Raw genomic sequence first — 19,827 nt, 5'->3', positions numbered from 1 at the left:
ATGCAAGTGAGAAATAAACCTTTCTACTTGTACACCACTAAGATAGAATGGTTGCTTGTTACTACAAGATAATCTAATAAATGCCAACCCTCACATTCCCGTTCTTCCAGAAGGGTCTTCTCATTAGCTTCAGTTTTTTTTCTTCTCTAGCTCTCTTAATAAAATATAGGAATTTTAACAAGTACAATTTTAAATTATCTTTTGGAAAACAATATTCCTTTTGCCCTCTTTAAAAAAGTATTTGCAAAACATAGATAAATCTTATAGTTTCATTCTAGCATTTCCAAAGATAAAATGATCATTAAGAAATTTTAACAATCTTACTATACAATCATCAAAGATCATCATTATCCCTTTCCCTTCCCCCCCCTTCTTTCTCTTCAATAATTAACTTTGGATAGTAGAGTATATGTCATTTGCCATGCTTGACGATGCAGATTCAGTGGTGAAGAAAATACAGACATGACCTATGTCTGCCCTCAGAGATCTTCACATTTTTTGAGGGAGACAAACAAGAGTCAAATATGTGCACACACAATATTGCAAATATGGTAAGAGATCTGAAAAAGAAAAGTATGTGTGCCATATACATACATATGATTGGATTTCACTCAACACGCAATGAAAAAGCCTCTCAGAACTCACTCCGAAACTGTCTTAAGGATAAACAGTAATTTGCCAGGTAGAAGGGACAGGAAAAATATTATAGGAAAAGGAAATAGCATAAAAATGCCATATGGGCTGGGAAATGTGGCAAACAGAAGACGAAGTAAGGCCACTGTATTGGAACCAAATGTGATATGAGGCCGCAGAGGCAGGTACCTCTGCCTATTCAGGGGTCCTTGTAGGAGATGTTAAGGAGAAGTTTTTCCTTTCATTCCTGTTAAAATTAATGTAGGCATGGAGAAGAAGGGATCATACTTATGTCAAAAGTTAAAAAAAGAAAAAACAACGAACCCACCACACTGTAGATAATGAATTAGAAAAGGAGCATAATGACTGCACGTAAACTAGCTTTGGAAGTCACTATAAACTCTTGCTAGATAGACATAATAATAGCTTGTTCCAGGGTGCTGATGGGGCAATGCAACAGATAAAAAGATATTTAGCATGTGGTACATTTCTTCTTACTATGTTGAATATGACGGTTGAGATAGAAAAGGACAGCAAGAAAACCTGTAGGTTTCTGAGTTAAGAAAACTAGTAGTTGCTGGGAAGAATTGAGGGTTGAGTGAAAGACAGCAGGAGCTTAATTAAGCCTACTGTAATTTTAAAGTGTCCTTGAGTATAAGAGGATATGTCAAAAGGAAATGATATGAGTGACCACAAAGTCCTTGTAGGATCATTTTTTTTCACTATTTGGTGTCTCTAAAGGGATTCAGAGTGCTTTAAAGAGCAACATTTAGAATAGAAATAAACAACATTTAAGCTAATGATAAACACAAACACCACCATACCACCCCAGAAATGTAGGAATATAAAATGAGGAGGTGTATTATATTTAACATATTCAATATATTATATAAAAATAACAATTATATTTGCAGAATTACCTGTCATTAATAAGACCTGTTATGGTTTCAATATCAATTTTGAGCTTTCTGTTTTCTTCTTCCAAACGAGCACATGCAACTGAAATATCTGAAAAGTCTTTGGCAATATTAGAAAGCTCAATATCCCATGTTTGTTTCTTTAAGATAAGAATAAGAGAATCATTTATACATGTTAAGTATCTCAAAAAGAAAAAAAAGTGTAATAATGACATTACTTATAGTTGCAGGAGTTAATATTTAGGAGTAGAAAATAAGGCCCTACATTTGTAGGAAAGTGGATGGACCTTGAGGGTGTCATGCTAAGCAAAATAAGTCAGGCAGAGAAGGACAGATACCATATGTTTGCACTCATAGGTCTAACAGGACAACAGGAGAAACCTAATGGAGGACCAGGGGGAGGGGAAGAGGAAAAGAGAGTTGGGGAGAGAAAGGGATGCAAAACTTCAGAGACTATTGAATGGTGAAAATGAACTGAGGGTTGAAGGGGAAGGGGGAGGGGGGAAAAGAGGTGGTGGTGATGGAGGAGGGCACTTGTGGGGAAGAGCACTGGGTGTTGTATGGAAACCAATTTGACAATAAACTATTTAAAAAATAAATAAAATAAATAAATAGAGAAAAAAAGAAAATAAGGCCCTCAGGGGAAGTAGAAAAAGGTCAACTTACTGTTGCATAATAATTATTAAGTGCTCCCAGATATTCCTTCTCATAACTTATTTTCTTCCGCAACAATTGATCATATACTTTTTTCAAATCATCTAGCTAAGAAAAAATTAACAGAAAAAAATAAATGATTTATAAAGGTTCCCATTTATTTGTAAAGTAAGATATATTTCAAATTATGTAGGTATCATAACTTAATAAATGTTGATTAAATTTGTGAAAATAACACCATAAGTGGTTGTCATTTATGAAAATTGATGCAAGATTTTGAACAGTATATAGAAAATCAATTTTAACAGTGCTCAAATAATTAATCATGAAAAACAGAATATATTCTAGTTATAAGTTGATAAAAATTAGAAAACTTAAATCATAATTCATCAGATTAACAAATTAAAGGAAAAAATAACATAAATATGGTCAATACTCCAGACAATAGCTGTGATAAACTCATTATCTAGTTTCTAAAAGTTTAAACTAGTACAAGAAAAAACTACACAAATAAAATATAAAGAACAGCAAACATCAAAATAAATCATAAAATGCTGAATATATGCCCAGTGAACTCAAGAATGACTCTAGATTATCTCTTATCACCATTATTAACCATGTTTTATATACATTTAGCTAAAAGCAACTGGATAATAAAACTTATTTTATAATGCTGATTATGAATAGATAATAGATCTTCAACTTTAGAGAATATGATTGAACACAGAAAAAAGAGGTTTTTATTCAAAACTGTAATAAATGTTTTTGTAGAATGGATGTATATAAGCATGAACAGTAAAAATCTGTTTATAAACACAGTGACAATACTTAAAAACTTCAGTCAAAAAATATAAAGTGTTGGGAATAAATTAAACACAAAAGGGAAGACCTATATAAAGCAAACACAAATACTTATTTAAAGCTTCAGTCAAGACCCACATGAAAGGAATAAGCCATGAAATTTTTAATATAATACACTATTATAATACTATTATCTCAAATATACTATTAACTCAAAATATAGTTGCATCAACTTGCCAATATACTAAAAATCATTAAATTATACAATTTTAGGAAAAAAACATCCTTAAGAGGCAAGAGATCTAACAATTAATGACAAAGGAAATAATTCAATAGGATGTTGTTTCCCAAACCATTTCAGAACACTTTTTAATTTTATTCATATTAAATATCATATCATCTGTAATAGTAGGCATTTAATAATTTTCAGAGAAATTCCTATGTTCATTTAAATAATTATGTCAAAAAAGAAACTACTGTTATTATAAGTTAAAAATGCAATATTGTATGCCATAAAGGAAAGCAACTTTAAAATAAAAATAATTTATGAAATAAGCAATATTAAAATAAAAGTAGTAGTAAATGTATTCAATTTACCAAAAAAATACTAAATACATTTCTCTTAGAATTATGATCAGTAATTAAAGCAATACTTGGATTGATGTTGTAAGTTTAATATGAGAAGTTAAATGAATTATGATTTAACTGCATACTTAATAAATTTCCCAGATAACTCGACAGTGTATTTCTAATCCAAATAAAAATAAGTTTTTTATAATTTTTAGCTTCAAGAATCCTTTGAAATATCTTCCAGAATTGTTTTTCAGAAACTGTTCTGTTACTAAGTGATGTACAAGCTTTCTTACTCTTATTATCATGGTTTGGGAAGTAAATTCTGAAAATACTGAAAAGTCAAGCTTTTTAGACAGCACAACATATTTTGAATGTATTCCTCAGATAAAGTTGTAAACAAATCACTCAATGAGACACATCCTCCTTGACATGATTAAAAGGTATATTCTGTGGCTTCAGTTTTGCTGGATTTATTTTTTCTTCAATGTTGAACACGTATTAGATTTGTATTAGGACATTTGAGGTTTGTGAGTGAAAACAAAAATATCGTTTGTAAAATATTCTAATTTTCAAAGTAGTTCTTATTCATAAAAGTCATCTAGAATCCCAAGTTTTTCACTGAGGGATACCTGAACCTCTTTTTATAAATAGCGAGTTTTTTTTAAAGCACATATTAAAGAATAATGGTTGATATCCATTTACAAATCTGAGAGCACATATGAGTATTGGTGGTTTCAACTAACTTAATGAAAAATTCATTCATGAAATACTTCTGTTAAAAATCCTTGCATCATTTTGCAATGGCTTCCCTATGAATCTAATAGTGGGTAGATTTGCTTGTCTTGGCAACTGTTTGAATATATGTAATGAATTATTTTCTTTTATCTGGGTATGACATTTATATCAGATGTGCTTAATCAAAAACATGGATTCCAGGACTTAACTCCTATTTCTGAGGAAGCTGTCAATAAGTTTAAATCTTTTTTATTGGCACACATTAGCAAAGAATTCCCAGTATAAATGAATTTTTTGCTTTGTAGTGGATTATAACAACTTTTACACTAGAAATAATAATTACTTCTTTACATGTTTGGTTATCCCTATAAGTAAGAGACTGTTTGACAAGGGCATTTAATGAATCATTTTGTGTGTTATATCCCTGAATCTTCCTGTCACCATCTCCTTGGTAGCAGGCTTGATAAATGTCTTGCTAACTGCTTCAGCAGATCTGGACTGTGAAGTTAATTGTAATGCTAAAAACATAATTCTAAAGTCTCAGCATTTCCATTCTGTGTCAGTCTGCACCCACGCTGGCATGTCCTTCCATTTTCAAATTCTGATAGGCTTTATAAAATACTTTTTGTGCTTCAACATGACAACTGTGGATGGTTTAATAATTGTGACCATTGTAACTAATCTTAGAACACATAATAATGTAGATTTGTTTTCTTCACTAGTTCATAAATTCCAAAATTCTAATAAAATTCCAATTCATCCCACAATAATCTTTCTTTGCTGCTTGTACTTTTGCAACGTTAGTAAAGAAATTTTAGGAAGTACTTTCATTTGGTCTTCATACCTATCTAAAGACATGTAACAGATTCTATCACATTCTTCACTAGCGTCTTTACTTCTACACATGAAGATTCTAGTACTGAATCTACAGAAGTACAAACATCATAAATAGATCCCAAACCAGTTTATAATATACTTTCCAGGTCACTGGTAGTTCTGAATCCTAAAAATCATATATATTTCATATACCAAACAATTATCAAATAGATTTTTCAGTGTGTTTTCCAATAAAAAGAATAAAAATTAACATGAAAATTCAGTGCTTAAGGTCAAAATTAATAACCTGTACTACCATGTGACTGATAGTTTTTTGTTGGAAACTTAGGAAATGAGGTTATAAAACATTCATGAGCACACTTTAAGTACTTTATGTATAATGCTTACAATCAGCAATTTTTAAGAAGTACTATTCTATTACTTTAGCCCTGCCCTAAGCAATAAAATCCATGCAATCAAACATATCATTGTGTGTTAATTGTTTTCCTAATATAAATTATAATAAACACATAACTTGAAAATGTTCATCATTGGAATATCTAAAATCATGTAGTATGTCACAAATAGTAATCTTTATATGTTAAAAAAAAAAGAAGAGGAAATTTGAATGGAAGGAAGGAAAATGAAAATTAATCCAACACTTCTTCAACCAACAATTAAGTTGGTATAATTTTAAAATAGCCACAATGTTGGGAAAAGTGAGAAATCAAACATTTGTATTGCTCATACACACACACATATGTACAAATATACAAAGCTTTTTTGAACATATTTCAGTAATATGTACCTTAAAAAATAGTTCTGACACAACAATCCAACTTTTGAGAATCTATCACATACAAAGAACCAAGATAAAACAATATATAAAGTTATTAATTTTAATATTGTTAGTAGTGGTTAATAAGTGTATTCATTCTGAATTTATTCAAAAGCTAAGTAATTCACTAAGTTATTTGAGGTTAATAAAGTTTAATTAATGGCTCAGTGAACCTTTTTTGCAACTTCCTTCTAATGTTCTTTCTTTTGTATCAGAGCCCAGGACAGAAAAAGAAGAGAAAGGAAGCCAGGGAGGCAGCCAGGCAGGAAGAAAGGCAGTTTCTATTTTTATTTGTGAAAGTGTTCAGGATGCAAATTAGTTTCAACCAATAGGAGAAAACAGTCATGCATATTATGGAAAGTAGAACTGAGGTAAAAGGCATCCTCCTGATTATTGGTTGCTGTTGTTGTTTTAAATTTTTTTTTAACGTTTTATTTATTTTTGATACAGAGAGAGACAGAGCATGAGAGGGGCAGGGTCAGAGAGAGAGGGAGACACAGAACCGGAAGCAGGCTCCAGGCTCTGAGCTAGCTGTCAGCACAAAGCCTGACGCGGGGCTCGAACCCACGAACGTGAGATCTGACCTGAGCCGAAGTCGGAGGCTTAACCGACTGAGCCATCCAGGCGCCCCTGCTGTTGTTGTTTTAATCTTTGTTTTGTTTTGTTTGTTTTCTATTGACAAATAAGCTCATGGAGATGTGAATATCGTACAGTTGAATATTGTGTAGTTGAGTGGCCATCTACCAGATGCGGGTACTGAGGCGCCGTGGCAGCAGCAGCAGTGGCTACAGCTTCTATGTCTCCAGCTTTCCGATCCAAGGAGCAGGCATGTGCTCAGCACAGGTCCAGAGGCGGCCCCCGATGTCATCGTCTGTATATGAGTCAATCTAGGAAACCCCCCTGGAAGTCATGCCTACAGCTCTCTCTCTCTGCTACTTTTGCACACTTGATGAACCCTCTAAATCCCTTTCTGCCTAAAACAGAGGGATTTCTGTTTTCTGCACTGTACTCTGACTGGTATGATGGCAATTTATAGTGGGCAATATTTGTACCATCAAAAAAGTACATTAGACTTCTATCTAATAACCTTTAGGAATATCACAATGTATTTTTAGGTAAAAAAGCAACTTTATGAAATGTGTACTTAGGGAAAACACGTTTATGATTAAAAATAAAAATCATATATATATATATATATATATATATATAATCTTGTATTTATAGGAGCATAGAAAAAATGTGGCAAAGTGACACATTGTGTTGGTAAGATAGGCTACTTCATGTGAGATCAGAAAATCTCATGAGAAGAAAATATGTGTTAAAATAAATAGCTAAACCTTTGTATCTTTTATTTATACCATTAGCCTCAGTGAAGATGTTACTGAATAACATTAAGGGGGAATTTAACAAGAAAAGAAGCACTTAGTCTACACCATCTCACTGTTTTATAAATTGGGTGAGTCAATAGAATGAAAATTACCGAGGATAGTTGTAAAAAAAAATAATAAAAACACTGAGGTGGGAAAACATATTCTGATAACTCTATCACTGAAAAGAGAATATAAACAACATTTTAAGTAACCAGTTTGTAATAGAAAAGATTCATAATTGGCAATGTTTTAGACATACATATTGAATGAAAGATTAAATTTGAAAATAAAATATAATAAGTACTTAAATATTAAAATCATGTTAAGGATAAAATGTTTTTCTAAATGAATATGACATCCTTTATATACATATTCGCCTTTAGTAAATGCATTAACCCCTAAATCCCTGTTTTGCAGATTATTAGCATATTAAATTAACACGCATCTAGTTCAAATGAGAAGACTGAATCTCAGAAGGGTGTAATGTTCAGGTCCCCACTGGGATACGGAACGGAAGTCTGAGTCTGATTCTGATTCTGTGTGACAATCTCTAAAACAACATTCTAAATAAAGCACTTTAAACGTTCTCAACCTTATCAATCATCAGAGAAAAGAAAATTTAAAACCACAGGAATAAATCTTCCTAAAGAATTATAATTAAAAATAAATAAAAGACAATATGAGATGACGGTATTACTCTGAGGCTGGAACACTCGTACGTGATGGTTTGAGAGAAAAATGTGTATTGAACCATCTTGGAAAAATGTTTTGGCATCATCTACTAACACTGAACATAGGAGTTTGTTGCCTAGCAATTTCCAACATAAATTAATACATAATTCCAATGTATTTTTCAACTGCCTTGGTCTCAAAGATGAAAAGGATTGAATGTCATAAACTGGAATAGGGAGGACTTCAGGTTTATAGAGACAGTGAATATCTAAAGTTCGGTTTTGGAAGAGGGAAGCCTGAGATACCAAATAGACATCTATGTGGAGATTGAACTGGTCAGATACAGTGTTCTCAAATGTTTGTGGAGACTGGGGAAATATGGTGAAACCAGTGAAGAAAACTGAAGACAATCTTCCAAAAGAGTAAGAAGAAACAAGAAAAGTGTGTGTTAGAAGCCAAGAAAAAACTTTTCCAGAGATAAGGGTATAGTCAACTTGGCAAAGTGCTATATACAATTAAAATAAGGCAAAGAAACAGTGAATAGGTTTAGATTAGAAACATCTGGAAGTCACTATTGACCTAAGTCAGAGATATTCTGGTTGAATGGTGAGGGCAAAAAAGAAAACTGGAATGTGCATAAGAAAGGATGAAAGGTACCACAACCAAATAATATTTATTATAATAAGTCAATGTTCAACACTAGGAAACCCATCAATATAAATGAATGTGTAGGTATAAGAGAAAATATTACATGAGCATCTCCCTAGATACAAAAATGACTATTGACAGAATTCAAAACCCATTACCAATTTAAAAAAATGCTCAATAAATTGAAACTGATATTTTCTTAACATGATAAATAAAACACATATTGAATCCTAAAGTCAGACTCTTATTTAATGGAAGAAACTAGAACAAATCCTATTAAGAGAAGAACATAGCAAATATGCCAGTGATCTCTACTACCATTTAACATTATTTGGATGTATTACCCAATGTGATCAGATCAGAGAAACAACTAAAAGACATAAAACTACTGAAGTACTAATAATATCTCTATTTGCAATTAAAATAATAGCACCTTTGGAAATCTAAAACAAACAACATAAAACTAACATAAATAATTTTTAAATTATTTATGAGCACTTGGGTGGCTCAGTTGATTAAGGCTGACTCTGATTTAGGTTAATGTCATGATCTCATGGTTCCTGGGATCGAGCCCCACATTAGTCTCTCTGCACCAACAGCGTGGAACCTGCTTGGGATTCTCCCCCCGCCCTGCCCCTTTATGTAATTAAAATCATAGAGTTATATATCATGCTTCGTAACATACCATAAATATCTGCCATTTCAAAGTCCCCAAACTATGAATATTTTGATAACCAGAAATACACTACACTAACTCAATTGAAAGGAAAAATATTGTAATCCTGCCTTTCATGGCAACAAAAATTTCCTAAAAGACAAAAATGATAACAGCCTTCTGGATAATAATATTGGCAATGTTGCAATTAAAATACCGCATTCCAATAAAATAAAATACTACATTCTCTTAATGTTCAATTAAAACATTAAACATAAAGTACTAACACACCAAGTATAATGCTTCTAAAATAATTCATTATCCAATCTATAATATTCAAATATTAGCAAGAAAACATATTTCCACTGAATCACAATGCATTCCCAGAGTCTAGACAAAACAGATGCACAAACATTAACTGTTATCATTAAAATGTAAATATGAACACATCTGCCCACATCTCTCCCTCTATACTTCCTTCTGCCCCTTTGCTGCCAGCCTAATGAGTAAGTCCTGATGTACATTTCTCAGAGACAGCTTAACAATTACCTGTCTAAGATGCTTCCTTCCTTCAACTATAACTAAACGAAACTTGTAAATTGGCTACTTCACTAGCTGTACCTTTTATCATGCATTGCACCTAAGGACATCCAAAGAACTCAGATGTTACAAAATAATGAACTTTGGCCACAAAAAACACAGATACTTGACAAAAACACACATTTATAACCTAAAACTGTTAGATATGGAGATACTAGCAAAAGTCCTTCCCTTTCACCCTCTGCCCCCTCTGCCATTTCCATGACTAAGTACAGGACTACATCTCGCTCCACGAGGTGGATTAACACACACTCCCAGAACAGTCCTTCCTAAAAACTTTCAAAAGGAGATGATTTTACTGCCTCTACTTTTAATATACTTTGGGCATTAGGACTTGCTTATCCTTTACTACACAGCAATATTAACTAGAACGCACACACAGAGAACAATGGTTAGACCATCTGAACTCCTCTAAACACTCATGGCACAGAACCCTCCTCACTTCCTTGCCCGCCCTGGTCCCCATGCCACCAGTGAACAGTCAGCATACTCTCTCCAAAACATCAAGTTTAACAATCCCATTCCCCAAATACAACCATTCTTATGAATTAACAGAATTCTTAAAGGGTGTGACTTTAACTCTCTACCTTGAACATGCTGTGCACTCCTAAACATCTAGAGACTAGATGTTTCAAGTAAGGATTTATTTCAAGTTTGCCCACATTTAAATAGGAACATTGAAGGGACATTCTGGCCTAGAGCCCTTCCTCCCACCTCTGTCAACCCAGGAGAAAAGATGAGCACCTGTACTGCTTAGACGGGATTTAACGATTTCACTTCCACTAGTTGTTTTCAGAACAGTCTTCCCTATGAATTTAAACACAAGGTGTATACGATGTATTTGTTTACTAGCTACTTTTCCATACACTGGCAACCTTCTTAACATCTAGAAAGATTAGGTGTTATAAAGTAGGACTCCTTTACCCTTTACTTACACTATATACACGGCTAAGTAAAACAAAATCAGACGTCCAGGACAATGTTTAAGCCCGCCTAACTCTAAGCATACTGGGTATAAAGCCCTTAGTACTTTGTTCTCCTCTCTCTGAACCCAGCAAAAATATCACAGAATGTGTACTGCTGCTCTGAGAGGTGGTTTATGTTTAAAGTGATGTTCAAAAATTATCTTAGATTTAAAGAAACAATGTAGAATATCAAACATTTAAAGTTTTAACATTGGGTAAAAAGTAAGAATAGTATAAACCCAGATCTTAAGCTGTGAGCATCTGTCATGCAAGTTCCTGTGACAGTAACAGTAACTGCAGGATTAATGATATGAAAGCCAAGAAATTCGATTAATGGAAATACTGTTATAAAAGTGAGCTAATTTTGGAAAATGTAAAAAGGCATGCCAAGTCATTTGAGCCCTCTCAGAAAAAAAGGCCTATGAATCTTGCTTGAACTTCTTATACCATAATTCAACATTTATTATTTTTCAATCATATTATTTTGTTAAAATGAGTAGTTATGTTAATATTTAAATTTTAGAGATACTTATCATAGCTTTGGTTATAATACTGAAAACATCCTAAATGCCCAATAATAAAGGTCTAAGAAACTCTCAATCATTAAAATGACGTTGTGAAATATGACGATTTTGAGTATATTTCTATATAAGGAGAAACACGTTATCAATTACTGTATGCATCTGATAAGGTAGTTTTTAAATAGGGCACGAAGCCTGTTTATGCACAAAATTAAAACAGTGACCTCATCTGGATGGTGATGTCATATCGATATTTTCTTCTACTCACATGAGTATATTCTAAACTTTGAGGTATGAACAATAAGTATTTGTGCCATTCAAGAAGTGCCTTAAAATAGTTTTAGATTATAGTTTGTATAATGAATCCTGCCAGATTTCATGAGGGTTGTAAGGAAGAAAACAGGAGACCTCACTAACAATTTCAGTGTACTGTGGTGGTGAAAGCCTGACTGGAAATTATCTTAAGTGGGAATTCAAGGAGAAAAATCTGAGACAGCGACTGCAGAAACTCTTTTCAAGAAGGTTTGCTTCAAAGTGTAACAAGATGCAACTGTAGCTCTTAGGGAAAGATTTAAAAACAAAACATCAAGCATTCAAAACAGGGATGTAAAAAGTAAAAGGGAACAGAATATGTCTAAAGAAATAATAAGAAAATAAATCATAATTATAAAAGTATACATTAACGTTTTAGAAGTTGGAAATTGAATTATTCACTCTAAGGTCTGCCTCTTATTTTTTTTAATTCCACTTTTAAAAATTTGAAAATCTAATTTAAAAAGTGAAAAATACATATACAGTTAGGAAAAAAAGATAAATAAAAGTATAACAGAGAAGTCTATATCATATTATGATAATAATTTCAAAATCTTCATTCACTTGGATTATTTCTAGGGCCATTAAAAATTGCAAACTAACCTAAAGAAGAAATATATAGCCTGATAAGATCAATCACGTGATGAAATAAAGCAACTGTCCATGAGAAGTAAAAGAATCATTCAAATTATTTAAAAATGTAAAAGCACCAGTTATAGTTTCACTAACGTGCTTCGTTAAACTTTCAAGAAAAATTTATTTAAGTATATATTAATTTTTTAGGTAATAAGGAAGGAAGAAGGCTTCACAATTCATGTTTTCAAGATAGCATAATCCTGATAAGAAAATCTATCAAATAGAGCACAAATTAAGATCACTGGAATACAGACTAACTTATGGATTTGGATGCAACATCTTAAATAAAATACCTGCAAATCAAAGTCAGCAGTAAACGAGAGGAACAATAAACCATAACCAAGCAAAGTCATCCCAGGAATTTAAAAAAGGTTTAATATTAATATAATACATCATTTCAAGAGGTCAACTAAAAAACTCTTAAAAATCTTCACAGATTGCTCACAAAGCAATATCTATTCCTAGCAAAGAATTTTTACAACCTGAGTATGTTTTTTAAGTCTTTACCATGATAATGAGCATATGCTGAAATCAACATTTAGATAACATTAAGTACTTCTTTAAAGTCAATGAAAAAGTAGTCAATTTCATAGATTTACAAAATATTTTATTCACATGCCACATAAAATATATACATATTAAGAGATTTGAGTCCTATGAAAAATTAGCAGTATATACTTATATTATCACATCTTATACATATTATTATTCTGAATATTCTATAATGAAACAATGTCAGAAAGTCGCATTGTAGTTTGGCTCTAGTACTTAACAGCTTTGTGTGAATGAGACATTTACTCTGCCTCCATAGACTGGTTTCCCATTTGGTGAATTGATACTAATAATTATTGGCTTATCTATTTTAAAGAAATAAATCGCTTAATTCAAAAGATTTTAAAGTATGAAACAAAAAGTATAAGTTTCTGGAAGTTTTCTGGTATTTGTATTTATACTATATAGTATATAGACCAATAAGGTAGTAACAAATAATAAATTTCCACTAACAAAAGCAACAGTCAAAAATGAAAACATAAGTAGATATACAAAAGGAATTCACTTATTTACAACCTTTATCTGCAAACTGACTTATAAACAACAATAGTGTACCTGTGTTCAATAAAATAGGAAATCACAGAGGATTTCTAAATCTTTAAAAGTCATTTTTTATTATCTAATAAAATGGCTGGATAAAAAGAAATATAGATGGCTGTTTCTTTAATATTATAAGAAACTAAGAGTTGCAGATAATGAAATTGTGTTCCAAAAAATGCTGAATTGTGGGCGAAATAGACTTCAAAGAAAACATGAGAAAATTTACAGAAAACCTGTACTTTTACATTAAAAAGAATTTAATCTTGAGAATAATTTTAAAGTACTTAACCAATTTCAGGATGTTTTCTGGCTTAGAAAAGCCATTTTTCGTAGAAATGAGAAGGAAAAATGTGTTTTCATAAATACGGTGACAACACAAATTAGTGAAAAGTATATGATAATGAGGTAAAGATTAAATTGGAAGCATGATATGCCTTGAAATCTTAAAAAATCAGTTAGGTTGTATGTGCAATTAGGCAGCACAAATCTTTTACTTTTCTCTTGAACTAGAAGTTTCAATTGCATACCAGGAAATAATGAATGGAAGTGATGCGCATCATTGCTTTTAATTGAGTGTTTAACATGCGCTCTTTGAAAACCTAGCTTAAAGGTTTTTATAATGAGCAAAATGTAGGAAAAAAATTAATATATCTAAACTTCATCATGTTCTCATCTTCCCCAGAAAGTATGATAATCCCCAAATGATTTCTATAATTGAAATATATTACTAACTTTATAAAATATGTTCATAAGTCCTCAAACTGCTCAGAAAAAAGTTAATTAAAGATGTTGATTATGCTTCAAAATCAGTAAGTGAAATACACGTTCCAAAACGTCTAAAAATTTATAGCTTAAAATGTAAAAATAAAATATATCAAAAGCAAAAACTGAATTCTGAACATTCTAGATTTAGTTTCATTTAAAAACTTGGCTACAAATTATATAACAAAAATGACAAAAAAAGAGAAAAATAAGAAAGAAACCATTACCATACTGAAATAATTTAATATAGCTTTCGGTAAATAAATATTTCAGTCAGAAAACAAATCAGAAATGGGATGCCTGGGTGGCTCAGTTGGTTAGGCGTCTGACTTCAGCTCAGGTCATGATCTCACAGTCTGTGGTTCTGAGGCCAGTGTCAGGCTCGGTGCTGACGGCTCAGAGCCTGGAGCCTGCTGCAGATTCTGTGTCTCCCTCTCTCTCTGCCCCTTCCCCACTCACACTCTGTCTCTCTCTCAATAATAAATAAATATATAACAATTTTTAATAAAAAAGAAATAAATCAGAAATATAAAAGATTTAATACAGAATTTAGCACAGTTTACAAAATGAATCTATTCAGAACTGCATCCAACTATCAGAGATTTTCTCCTAGAAAATACTTTTGCAAATTACTCATGTAGTAGGACAAAAATTAAGCCTCCACAAATTTAAAGTATACCTAAAATATAGACTACAGAATTTAGAAACAAATCAGAATTACACTAAACATTTATTTTTATTTTGTTAATGTTTATTTATATTGAGAGAGAGAGAGAGAGAGAGAGAGAGAGACTATGTGTTTGGGTGGGAGGAACAGAGACAGTTAGAGACAGAATCTGAAGCAGCCTCCAGGCTCTAAGCTCTAAGCGGGGCTCAAACTCACAAACCGTGAGATAATAACCTGAGCCAAAGTCAAACACTCAGCTGACTGAGCCACCAAGGTGTCCCTAAAAATGTAGTTTTAAAAAATAACTTTAAAATTCAGTGGTGATATAATGGTTAATTAGTCAAAAACTAATCTCAGGCTGATTTTCAGAGAGTTTGCTTTTCCCAAAGTTCCAAGGAAACTGGTTAAGCTTCAATTGAGAAAAACTACCCAAATAAATGGACACACGGATCATGTTTATGTTTAGGTGTCCCCATCATAAAAATTTCATTTTTCTATTATATAATCTATAAATGAATATGATTCCAATCATAATTCCAATAAAACTTCTGAAGGAAATGAATAAGATAACACTGAAACTTATATTAAGGGGCAAAGGTCAGGAACAGCCTAAAACTCATAAAGGAACGTAAGACTGAAGATGCACCGAAGTAGATAATCAAAACCACTATAGAAGCTTAGGATGTAGACATGAGGTATTGAGGTAAAGATGCTCAAGTACCAAACAAATTAAAAGGAGAATGGAAAAAGAGCCCCACAATATGGAAGCCTCTCATACGACAGAGATGGCACTATCTGAATATGAACACATTAAACATAATAAATTATACTGAAACACCCTGTCTTCTATTTAAGAAAATATAATTGGAAAGTCAATTTCATACCATACCCATATATGAAGTTCATGCATTGATTATGCTTCAGATGTGGCAAGTGAAATGGGCATTTCTAAAATTCTAGATAGTTTATTACTTCCACACTTATAAATAAAAGATAGGAGAGGTAATATCAGTTGTGAATATTTTAAATGTAATTTAATATAAAAGCATCACATAAATATGAAAAGCAGAACTTCAAAACATTTAGAATAAAATACCAGAGAATATTTTTTTTATTTCAAAATAGAAAAAATTCTTAAATTCAGAAGAGCACAAAGGTCAAAGGAAAATATTCATAACTTTTACTACATTAAAATCGAAGTTTCTCTTCAACAGAAGTTACCATAAAGAAAGAAAAGACTGGATAAAAATACTTTTAACATAATGTAACTTTAAAATAAAGTTTTGTATCAATAACATACAATAAATTCTTATAAATCACTCAAAATATAATCACTCAACAAATGGGAGAAATTACAAGCAGCTTTTACACCAAAATGGAAATACAAGTGTCCTCCAAAATTCCATTAAAACATGACTCGTCTTACTCTTAATTATGGATTAATTTAAAAAACTTAATGAGATACAAAGAGTATATAGATAGGAATACACTATAATATAATGGAAATATATAATAGAAAGTGGCAATTTAAAAAAATGTAGTTTTAACTCAAAGTAGGAATACCAACTGGTATAGAATCTGTATATTATTGCCTTGTACTATACTATTATTTGTTTTTACCATTTTATCATTTCCCTTTAGTATTATTTTCTTTTACTATAGGGAATGAGATATAGAAGAACAGGAAGGCAGGCAAATGAGTCATAAGGGAGAGTCAGAGTAACACTATGTCTGAGAGGACCCAACCCCCCATTTCTGATTTAAAGATGAAGGGAATCTAGGCATCTGTGCGGCTCAGTTGGTTGAGTGTCTGACTGTTGACCACAATTCGTGAGATAGAGCCCTGTGCTGGGCTCTGTGATCAGAGTGTGGAACCTGCTTGGGATTCTCGCTCTTGCTCATTGTCTGTCCCTCCCCCACTCTAGCACGTACACATGCCTCTCTTTCTCTCTAAATAAACACTAAAACACACACACACACACACACACACACACACACACACACACACACAAATGATGAAGGGAAGCACCACCCTAGGATGCAGGCAGCCTTATCTGTGATGAGCACTGAGTGCTGCATCTAAGTGATGAATCACCTGAAGCCAGTATTGCACTGTATGTTAACTAACTAAAATGCAAATAAATAAATAAATAAATGCTGAGAATGACCTCAGGCTGACAGCCACCAAGGAAACAATGACCTCAGTTCCAAGGGTACTAACAGAGTCTTGTCAAACCTGAAAAGAGCCTGACAGCAGATTCATCCTAGAGTCTCCAAAAAGAAACGGAGGGCTGCTCCCTCGATTTCATTCTTAGAAGACCTCGAGCACAGGGACCAGCTGAGACATGACCCAGAGAAACTCTGAGATAATAAATAGGTGTTGTTTCAAGCTGCTAAAATTCTGGTACTTGTTTACGTAGTAATAGAAAACGAATATAGACAAAAAAATAAATAGCTAACTGCTATTTAATTACTGACCAAAAATTTCAATAGCCACGGCTCAAAACCTTAATCAGTATTTTTTTTATTTTCAAAACTGAAAACTCACCTTTGTTACTAAAGCAGATAATTCAGTTTCTGATGTCTTTGTTTCCTTTAATACTTCTGTCACTCCCTCTTCATTCTCCTCAATATCAGTATTAACATTTTCTACTGCTGTAGATAAATGGCTAATTAGAGCATTAAGTCTCTCAAGCTCTCTCCTAGGAGGTAAAACACAGATAATTTTACTACAATAAAAGGAAGATTGTGTTGAACATTATATGTAAACTAGTTTCTGACTTAATAATGTAAATCAATGGAATTTACCTATTCCTAAAATTTCTCCCATCCCAAAGCAACTTCTGAAAAGTGCCACTTAGGATCAAGAAGTAAATGGTGAGAAAAAAAAAAATCACCAGATGTATTTATGTTTCCAATGTAAAAACCTGAGAGAAAAGCAATTTCTAAATTATTTAAAATAATCATCCTTCGATTTGATTTCAGATGATAGATCTAAGCACTTCTGATTCAGAGGATGGGTAGCAAAGAGATGGGAAAGGTAAAAAAAAAAAAAAAAGAGGAGGAAAAATTGATGAGAAGATGTAGAAGCGAAAACCATGAATTATTAAAGCTCTAGTTTACTCTTATCTGTTTCCCAGCTGTCTCAGCTAAGACCTTTCTACATCAGCAGAAAGCCAGCCAAACCTCACAAAAGTAAACAAACAAACAGAAAAATAAATAAAGGGGTATACTACATGTATTAAGAAAATAACGATTAGATTTACATAAAAGCACAGAAATCAGTTATATGCAACCAGGAAGAATCAACCTAAACCAAAACTTGACAAATAGTCTAAGTAACTAAATAAAATGAGATCTGCCAGTGAAATTCTAAGGGAGAATCTTTCATAATATCAATACCAAGTAAAAATATATTTTAAAAAGGTAAAATATTAAAGAAATTAAATAAAGCATGTATATATGCAGAAATACATACATATGGAAATCCATGATGAAGACAGAAAAGCTAAAAACTCATATATACTTAATATAATCTAGAAATACATAAAGTACTGACAGCATTATAAAAATAAATTGACTAGCATAAGACTTTAAAATAGTTCTGTCAGAAAATGCTAGATCAAGCAGACCAAAATAAGTAAGACTCCTTAGGGCGCCTGAGTGGCTCAGTCGGTTAAGCATCCAGCTTCGGCTCAGGTCATGATCTCACGGTTCGTGGGTTCGAGCCCCTCATCAGGCTCTGTGCTGACAGCTAGCTCAAGGCCTGGAGCCTGCTTCGGATTCTGTGTCTCCCTCTCTCTCTGACCCTCCCCTGTTCGCGCTGTCTCTCTCTGTCTCTCAGAAATAAATAAGACATAAAAATAAAAAATCTAAGTAGGGGGAATCAGGACTTGGTGTAGACAAATTAGGAAGGGAATGTTGTTGCTGTGTTAATTCCTGCGGGTGGCCATGTTTTTATGGTGAGGGGCAGGGGAGGGGAATGGCTCCTTTGTTTCTGAGATGTTTTCCTTCAATCTGTGCCTTTGTGGTACATGGCTATGAGATGAATAATAATCCTCCTTCCTGTATGCCCCAGATGTTTTTCAAGCTGCTGCTTCCAAACTGTATCTGAGGTGGTGGTCTGTCTTGCTGTCTCTTTAAGGGCATGGACCTATTGCCCTCTAGGGTCTCCTATAGCAGAGCCTGTTGATTTTTAAAATTATAGGCTTTAAATCCCAGCAGTTGTAAGAAGTCACAGGATTTGGCCCCACTTGTATTTTTTTAAAGTTTATTTATTTATTTGAGATAAAAAGAGAGAGTGCTGAAGGGGAAGAGAGAGGGAAAGAGTGGAGAGAGAGAATCACAAGCAGGCTCTAAGACACCATCAACATGAAGCCTAATGCAGGGTTTGAACTCATAAACTGTGAGATCATGACCTGAGCTGAAATCAAGAGTCAGTCTCTTTTTTTTTTTATTTTATTGTCAAATTGGTTTCCATACAACACCCAGTGCTCTTCCCCATAAGTGCCCTCATCCATCACCACCACTTATTTTCCCCCCTCCCCCTTCCCTTCAACCCTCAGTTCATTTTCACCATTCAATAGTCTCTCAAGTTTTGCATCCCTCTCTCTTCCCAACTCTCTTTTCCTCTTCCCCTCCCCCTGGTCCCCCATTAGGTTTCTCCTGCTGTCCTGTTAGACCTATGAGTGCAAACATATGGTATCTGTCCTTCTCTGTCTGACTTATTTTGCTTAGCATGACACCCTCAAGGTCCATCCACTTTCCTACAAATGGCCATATTTCATTCTTTCTTATTGCCATGTAGTACTCCATTGTATATATATACCACATCTTCTTGATCCACTCATCAGGTGATGGACCTTTAGGCTACGGCTGCACCAGTTTACAAACCCACCAACAGTGTAGGAGGGTGCCTGTCTCTCCACACCCTCTCCAGCATCTATAGTCTCTTGATGTG

General features: G+C 33.0%; 1 protein-coding gene across 4 annotated transcripts in view; it reads right to left on the bottom strand.

Annotated features, from left to right (window-relative positions):
- Positions 1 to 19,827, bottom strand: part of CCDC178 (coiled-coil domain containing 178) — a 294,180-nt gene that overhangs the window by 181,587 nt on the left and 92,766 nt on the right. For all 4 annotated transcript variants that reach the window (XR_003902446.1, XM_029921892.1, XM_029921893.1 and 1 more), the window contains exons 8-10: positions 17,416 to 17,569; positions 2,217 to 2,312; positions 1,554 to 1,690 (exon numbers count right to left, since the gene is read on the bottom strand). Coding sequence is in view for 3 of the 4 variants with exons in the window: in XM_029921892.1 (XP_029777752.1) it covers positions 1,554 to 1,690; positions 2,217 to 2,312; positions 17,416 to 17,569 (387 nt within the window). In the remaining variant the exon portion in view is untranslated. The remainder of the gene's footprint in view (positions 1 to 1,553; positions 1,691 to 2,216; positions 2,313 to 17,415; positions 17,570 to 19,827) is intronic.

The sequence above is a fragment of the Suricata suricatta genome, chromosome 14 (assembly GCF_006229205.1).
Source record: "Suricata suricatta isolate VVHF042 chromosome 14, meerkat_22Aug2017_6uvM2_HiC, whole genome shotgun sequence".
Lineage (NCBI taxonomy): Eukaryota > Metazoa > Chordata > Mammalia > Carnivora > Herpestidae > Suricata > Suricata suricatta.
The sequence above is the reverse complement of the archived record's forward strand: the minus strand, read 5'-3'. Positions and strand labels throughout refer to the sequence as shown.